The sequence below is a fragment of the Camelina sativa genome, chromosome 3, assembly GCF_030686135.1.
Source record: "Camelina sativa cultivar CO46 ecotype springtype chromosome 3, ASM3068613v1".
Lineage (NCBI taxonomy): Eukaryota > Viridiplantae > Streptophyta > Magnoliopsida > Brassicales > Brassicaceae > Camelina > Camelina sativa.
The window spans coordinates 6,456,030-6,463,919 of record NC_141882.1 but is presented as its reverse complement, the minus strand read 5'-3'; the positions used below and the strand labels follow the sequence as shown (position 1 = coordinate 6,463,919).

General features: G+C 39.1%; 1 protein-coding gene across 2 annotated transcripts; it reads left to right on the top strand.

Annotated features, from left to right (window-relative positions):
* The first annotated feature begins 483 nt into the window (after nucleotides 1–483).
* Nucleotides 484–7,452, top strand: LOC104774516 (mediator of RNA polymerase II transcription subunit 15a). Of its 2 annotated transcripts, none has more exons than XM_087508540.1 (12): nucleotides 484–789; nucleotides 1,199–1,316; nucleotides 1,433–1,544; nucleotides 1,679–1,796; nucleotides 1,898–3,283; nucleotides 3,381–3,451; nucleotides 3,594–3,668; nucleotides 4,217–5,515; nucleotides 5,614–5,958; nucleotides 6,466–6,672; nucleotides 6,756–6,844; nucleotides 7,014–7,452. In XM_087508540.1, exons 2-12 carry the CDS (start codon nucleotides 1,210–1,212, stop codon nucleotides 7,219–7,221), a joined length of 4,017 nt encoding a protein of 1,338 aa, XP_087364666.1. In that variant the 5' UTR covers nucleotides 484–789; nucleotides 1,199–1,209; the 3' UTR covers nucleotides 7,222–7,452. The 2 variants fall into 2 exon arrangements, with proteins under 2 accessions (XP_087364666.1, XP_087364665.1); XM_087508539.1 differs by having other exon boundaries at nucleotides 507–789; nucleotides 4,202–5,515.
* The last annotated feature ends 438 nt before the right edge of the window (nucleotides 7,453–7,890 follow it).

The following is a 7,890-nucleotide window of genomic DNA, read 5'->3' as shown; positions in this document are numbered from 1 at the left end:
TTTACTTGTTGTCAAAAAAAAAAAAATGTAAACTATCATGGTTTGATATCAATACCGATTATCAACAATATAACAAAAATTATTTTTCAATAACAAGCAATATAAGAAATTTTTATAACTTATTTAATATTTAAAAATGATTTATTATCACATTATATTATCTAGTAAATACAATTTATGATAAAGTAAAATATATAATATAAATTTATAGTTGATTTTTTGTTTACCTATCATACATAAAATGAAACATTATCCGATAAATAAAATTAAATTTTAGTAGATCATAGAGTATATTTTAAAGTAAAATTTCTTTAATACATTTTATTATGACTATCTTTTGGTAAATGAAAGTTATAATTTTATTTTCGTAAACATTATATTATCACATAATCTAGTAAATTTATAATTTAGCGGGTTATGTAATATAAGATTTGGTAATTTTATATATTTAAATACATATTTTTATTTTGTCACCTCAAATTTGTAATTTGCAATAGTTAGAAAGAAAAGAAGGAAAAAAAAAAAAAAGGTAAGAAATCTCTTGTTATGTTATATAAGCGACCTGCTAGGACACAATTGGCAGCAGATTATTTATGGTTTTCCTCTTTGTCTTGCCCAAAAGATCCTATTTTCTTGTTCATCCGTCTCTCGATCAAACTAAACCCTAATCTAGTTCTGATTTCCCCTCTTTTTTTTTTATCCGCTAATTTCCTCGGATCAAACCCTAATCGTTGCAGCAACCTTGGCCGTCATACGCGAAATCTCTTCGTGATAGCTTCTGAATTTGAGGTGACATGTTCGAATCCCGTTTTGCTTTGTTTGTTTTGCTTAACCCTTGTTTTTAGAGACGATAAAGTATAGCCCTTTGTAGCTGATGGGTGTTGGTGATTATAATTGGGATAATAGATGAACTTTGTTGGTGTGATAAAGTTTGCTTATATGGTTCCCTGGGTTCTATTTGAGGTTGAAGTTTATGGCTTTTTGTGCTAGGAACATAAGATAAAAAAGAGGTTTTTACTGGTAAAAGTGAGAATTTGGCTGATCATCACGAAATTCTCAGTGCTAATAATCTTAATCCCCTGTTCTGTGGTCATTGGTTTCCTGTTGATTTAAGACAATCCCTTTGTTAATTGTCATGTTTTTTGGTTTTTTCTGTCTACTTATTATTGATACTTCGCTCTTCATGGCTTGTAAACAGAAGGAACCTTGATGGATAATAACAATTGGAGGCCTTCTCTTCCAAACGGAGACCTGGACACTGGTGACTGGAGAACTCAATTGCCACCTGATTCACGTCAGAAGATTGTCAACAAGATGTAAGTTTAATATATACCAATAGAGTCTGCAAAGTTTAATACTAGAGAAATAGAAGGTTATCGTGGTTCCTTGACCAGTAGTTCTGTTTTTACTTATTTACTTGGCACTGGCGCAGAATGGAAACACTAAAGAAGCACCTTCCATTTTCTGGACCAGAGGGAATCAACGAGCTCAGGAGAATTGCAGCCAGATTTGAGGAGAAAATTTTCAGCGGTGCTGTTAATCAGGTTATTAAACGTCCCCTGAACATATAATTTTGTTTGGTTAGTTTGGTGAATATGAAAACCGAACCTATCTTTTTGGTAGCCGTATAGAAATCCATGTATATCTTCCTGATAGTCTCTTTTCTATCGGCTTTCAGACTGATTACCTTCGGAAAATATCCATGAAGATGCTAACTATGGAGACTAAATCGCAAAATGCAGCTGGTTCTTCCTCATCTATCCCTGCCGCTAATAATGGAACATCCATGGATTCGAGTAATCACAATTCTCACAGATGTATTGTTTTAGTCTGTTTATCTGGTTTTATGGATAATTGTTCCTCTAACCTGGTGCTTTTTAAACTTTTCCTTGAATAGTACCCACCAATCAAGGTATCCTTCTTCCAGGATCGTTGCCAACCAATCAATCTCAAGCACCTCAGCCGTTGATGTCCCAAACCATGCAGAATAATACCGCCTCTGGAATGACGGGCTCTACTGCTTTACCATCTTCCATGCCGCCGGCTTCTTCCATAACCAATAACAACGTCACAAGCGTTGTAAACCAGAATTCAAATATGCAAAATGTAGCTGGAATGTTGCAAGATTCATCTGGGCAGCATGGCCTTTCCTCGAACATGTTTTCAGGACCCCAAAGGCAGATGCTGGGCAGGCCACATGGTATGTCTTCACAGCAACAACAGCAGCCACAGAATGCACAGTATCTTTATCAGCAGCAGCTACAGCAGCAACTTCTCAAGCAGAATTTCCAGTCAGGGAATGTTCCCAATCCCAATTCGCTTTTGCCATCACACATGCAACAACAGCAACAAAATGTGCTGCAGCCTAATCAATTGCATTCGTCTCAACAGCCTGGTGTTCCAACATCTGCTACGCAGCCATCCACTGTGAACTCAGCCCCTCTCCAGGGTCTCCACACAAATCAGCAATCAAGTCCGCAATTATCTGCTCAGCAGACGACACAATCTATGTTGCGTCAGCATCAATCGTCAATGTTAAGGCCACATCCACAATCACAACAAGCGTCTGGCATCCATCAGCAGCAAACGTCATTGCCGCAGCAATCAATTTCTCCTCTACAACAGCAGCAAACACAAATGATGCGGCAACAAGCTGCTAATAGCTCAGGTATCCAACAGAAGCAGATGATGGGGCAGCATGTTGTTGGGGATATGCAGCAGCAACATCAGCAAAGGTTACTAAACCAACAAAATAATGTTATGAACATACAACAGCAGCAGTCACAGCAGCAGCCACAGCAGCAGCAGAAGCAGCAGCCACCGGCCCAGCAACAGTTGATGTCTCAACAAAACAGCCTTCAGGCAACGCATCAGCAACCACTGGGCACTCAAGGAAATGTTGCAGGATTGCAGCAACCACAACAACAGATGCTCAATTCCCAGGTTGGCAACTCAAGTTTGCAGAATAACCAGCACGCGGTGCATATGTTATCACAATCAACGGGTGGGATGCAACGAACACATCAGGCTGGCCATGGCTTGTTTTCTTCTCAGGGCCAACAGTCACAAAATCAGCCATCCCAACAGCAGATGATGCCCCAGCTTCAGTCGCATCATCAGCAGCTAGGGTTGCAACAACAACCTAATCTACTACAACAGGATGTGCAACAAAGGCTCCAAGCTTCAGGCCAAGTCACAGGTTCTCTGCTTCCACCTCAAAATGTTGTGGACCAACAGAGACAACTATATCAAACCCAAAGAACCCTCCCGGAGATGCCATCATGTATGCTTTTGCATCCTATTAAATACATTAGGTTCTAATATTTTACCTAATCTCTCAGCAGATTCTGATGTTGAACAACCGTTTTTATAATTCTTAGCGTCGCTGGATTCGACAGCACAGACGGAAAGTGCAAATGGGGTTGATTGGCAAGAGGAGGTTTTTCAAAAGGTTGTTCTCTATTTTTTAAGTGTGTTATATATTTACCAATTCTGGCTACACGTACTAAATCTTCAAGATAAATGCAATAAGGCAGGCGATTTTACATAGATATCACCAGGATGACTAATCATATGACTACTTGTCTTTGCAGATCCAAGCCCTGAAAGAGGCGTACTTACCAGATCTGAATGAAATCTACCAGAGAGTTGCATCCAAGTTGCAGCAAGTAGGTTATAATATTCTTTTTTTTACTTGGAATATAGTTTGCAAGTGTATCTCCTCTGGAACAGTAGTAAGCATTTTGAGGAGTTTTACAAATTCAATGCAAGATCAGTTCGTTATTGCGAAATATATTTGGAGTATTGTTACAAAAAAGAGGCCGCTGAGACTCGTATTCTTAACATACTGTGTATTAGAAAATTTACCTGCTGATATTTATGTTCCTTCCCAAACCTATAGAGGTTGTAGCTTACATCTATGAGTTATTTTCGTTATTATAGTAGAAAGTCATACAACTTTGGATTCTTGAGACTCTTATTCTAAAAGATTGTTATATAGAAAGTTAACTCTTCAATATCTACATAGATTGAGGTTGTAGCTTACATCTATGAGTTATTTTCGTTATTATAGTAGAAAGTCATACAACTTTGGATTCTTAAGACTCTTATTCTAAAAGATTGTTATATAGAAAGTTAACTCTTCAATATCTACATAGATTGTGGTCTGTATCTTGTATCTTATTTTATTGATTTAGTTCAGTTTTCTCTGGAGCAGGATTCTATTCCACAGCAACAAAGATCAGATCAGTTTGAGAAATTGAAACAGTTCAAGACAATGTTGGAGCGCATGATACAATTTCTATCTGTTCCAAAGAGCAATATCATGCCCGCATTGAAGGATAAGGTGCCTTATTATGAGAAGCAGATTATAGGTTTCTTAAATATGCATAGGCCGAGGAAGCCAGTACAGCAAGGGCAGCTTCCGCAATCTCAGATGCAGCCAATGCAGCAACCGCAATCTCAGACAGTTCAAGATCAATCTCATGATAATCAAACAAATCCGCAGATGCAAGCAATGAGCATGCAGGGAGCTGGGCCAAGGGCACAACAGAGTAGTTTGCCAAATATGCAGAATAATGTTCTGTCATCTCGTCCTGCAGTTTCAGCTCCACAGCAGAACATTCCTAGTTCCATACCGGCTTCTAGTTTAGAATCTGGCCAAGGTAATGCATTGAATAATGGCCAGCAGGTTGCCATGGGATCAATGCAACAAAATACTTCTCAGCAACTAAATAACAGTTCTGCCTCGGGTCAAAGTGGGTTAAGTACACTGCAGTCTAATATTAATCAACCCCAGTTAAGTTCCAGTATGCTTCAGCATCAGCACATGAAGCAACAGCAAGACCAACAAATGACGCAGCAAATCAAACAGCAATTTCAACAGCGCCAAATGCAACAGCAACAGCAACAGTTGCAAGCGAGACAGCAACAGCAACAGTTGCAGGCAAGACAGCAAGCGGTACAATTACAACAGATGAATGATATGAATGATTTGACATCGAGGCAAGGGATGAATGTCAGTCGTGGGATGTTTCAGCAACATTCTCTGCAGGGACAGCGTGCCACTTATCCTCTTCAACAGTTAAAACCAGGAGCTGTTTCGTCGCCTCAACTTCTTCAAGGTGCATCTCCTCAAATGTCACAACAACATTTGTCTCCTCAGGTGGACCAGAAAAATCTGTCAACTGTCAACAAGATGGGAACTCCATTGCAACCTGCAAACTCCCCTTTTGTTATCCCATCTCTTTCAACCCCCTTGGCTCCGTCCCCTATGCAAGTTGACTCTGAGAAACCTTCTGGTACTTCGTCGTTGTCAATGGGAAATCTTGCGCGCCAACAAGCAACTGGCTTGCAAGGCGTAGTTCAATCCCTTGCAATTGGCACTCCAGGGATCTCTGCCTCTCCCCTCCTTCAGGAGTTTACTAGTCCTGATGGAAGTGTTTTAAATCCGTTGATAAGTACATCTGGAAAACCAAGTGCTACTGAGCTGCCTATTGAACGCCTTATTAGAGCTGTAAGTAACATTACTAATTTTGAAGGGTATTGCATCAGGATGGCTTTTGTAGCAGAAGTGTTTTTCTGATTATGATGTATGCTTTCTGTTGTTTTCAGGTGAAGTCCGCCTCGCCACAAGCACTTTCTTCTGCAGTAAGTGACATTGGATCGGTTGTAAGCATGGTTGATAGGATAGCTGGTTCAGCCCCAGGAAACGGTTCGAGAGCTTCAGTTGGCGAAGACTTGGTTGCAATGACTAAGTGTCGTCTTCAAGCAAGAAACTTCATGACGCAAGAGGGAATGATGGCGACGAAGAAAATGAAGCGTCACACAACTGCAATGCCACTGAGCGTTGGTTCACTGGGAGGAAGTTTTGGTGATAACTACAAGCAGTTTACTGGTTCAGAAACATCAGACCTGGAATCTACTGCAACTTCTGATAGAAAGAAGGCAAGAACTGAGGTATGTTTTTCAGCTAGACTTCCCTTAGTGAAGAGTGATGTATAATATAGTGATGTATTGTGAGAGATTTTGATTAAAATAGTGATGTTTTGTTGTTAATTCTCTCAGGTTTGTGATTTTTTGGGTTTCTATGGGTGTAATGGAGAACAGTGTGGTGAATACGGAGCCATCAAAGGTTGTTAAAGTGAGCAGTGGTGATGCTTTTGTTGATAAAGGAGTTGTTAATTCTTTCAGGAATCAACAACCAGCAGCAGCAGCAACACCATTCTGAAAAACAACTCTTTTATCAACAAAAGCATCACCACTGCTCATCATCACTTTAACAACCTTTGATGTCTCCGTATTCACCATACTGTTCTCCATTACACCCGTAGAACCCCAAAAATTCACAAACCTGAGAGAATTAACAACAAAACATCACTATGTTAATCAAAATCTCTCACAATACATCACTATATTTTCAAGGGCTCGATTTTCTTATTTTGAAGAGTCGATTTTGAACTGCAGATGGAACATGCCCTTTTGGAGGAAATTAAGGAAATAAACCAGCGGCTGATAGATACAGTTGTTGAGATTAGTGATGATGAAGATGCTACTGATCATAGTGAGGGAGCAATATTAAGCAAAGGGTGTGAAGGAACAACAGTTAGATTCTCGTTTATAGCTGTTTCTCTCAGCCCAGCCTTGAAGGCTCATCTCTCATCAACACAAATGGTAAGCATGGTCATCTCGTGAACATTTTGTGAAATATGATTTCATTATCCTTTAATAAAATCTCTTTTGTTCTTCTATTACAGTCTCCTATTCAACCATTACGTCTACTGGTCCCTTGTAGCTACCCTAACGGCTCTCCATCTCTTCTGGATAAACTCCCGGTCGAAATCAGGTACAAGCAAGATCCTCTAGTCTCAAGTAAACAGAAACATACCGAGTCAAGCAAACTTTTACCATATTAGTTAAAATCTTCTTCAAATTCATATATATGTTTATGTCTCAAGAAACCTTTTATAAGAAACTGCATCATCTTATTAAACGTGATCTGGTTTCTTGAACAGCAAAGAGAACGAGGACCTCTCGTCCAAAGCTATGGCAAGGTTCAACATATTGCTAAGAAGTTTGTCACAGCCAATGTCGCTCAAAGACATAGCCAAGACATGGGACGCTTGTGCTCGGGCTGTGATCTGTGAGTACGCACAGCAATTTGGTGGTGGAACTTTTAGCTCAAAATACGGCACTTGGGAGAAATTTGTAGCCGCTTCCTGAATCAGATGGATTTCTCTAGTCCTCAATGATAACACTGTGATGCACGTACTGTTTCATGTCAAAACCACAGAAAAAAACAAAAAAAGCCAAAACGGTTTCCAACTTTTTTTGTTGTACATTACAGGTCTTTTCATACATACCCTTGGGTTTTTTTTATTTATTAACCAAAGCTTATGCTGTATTATTGAACATTTTTTAATTATATAATATAATAAACTTTTATTGTATGTATTTTCTGAATCTCGTTAGTATATTTGTCACTTGTTCTTTTTGAAGTGCAATTACCGTTTATTTGGTTATACTTCTTTGGGCAACGAGCTCTCTTTTTTTCCGGATCGTGTGATGGACTGTTTGGAGCTTCTCATAGCTCCATTATCCTCTGGCTTACTGAAACATGGCACTTTCGATCTTCGTGGGTGCAGAATACATGTTCGACGAAATGCTTGAGACAAACAGAGCTATTGACGAACACTTTTGCAACAATCAGCGAGAACGTAACAGGTAGCTGATCCTTACTTTACTCTTTGTTTTAATCATTCTGAAGTTTTTTTTAATTTGAGACCCCAAGTCTTTTCACAGTTTACCTAATGCTTTGAAAATATATCTCTCAACTTCAACTTCACGTCCACCATGCATTTTAATCAAAAACAGAATTCAGTAGCATACAAG

What these genes read in the sequence shown, in the direction of transcription:
- LOC104774516 (XM_087508539.1), top strand. Translation starts at nt 1,210, where the DNA reads ATGGATAATAACAATTGGAGGCCTTCTCTTCCAAACGGAGACCTGGAC. An exon ending in TGGAACATCCATGGATTCGA is followed by an intron (nt 1,797 to 1,897) that starts GTAATCACAATT and finishes TTCCTTGAATAG; the next exon opens with TACCCACCAATCAAGGTATC. An exon ending in CCTCCCGGAGATGCCATCAT is followed by an intron (nt 3,284 to 3,380) that starts GTATGCTTTTGC and finishes TATAATTCTTAG; the next exon opens with CGTCGCTGGATTCGACAGCA.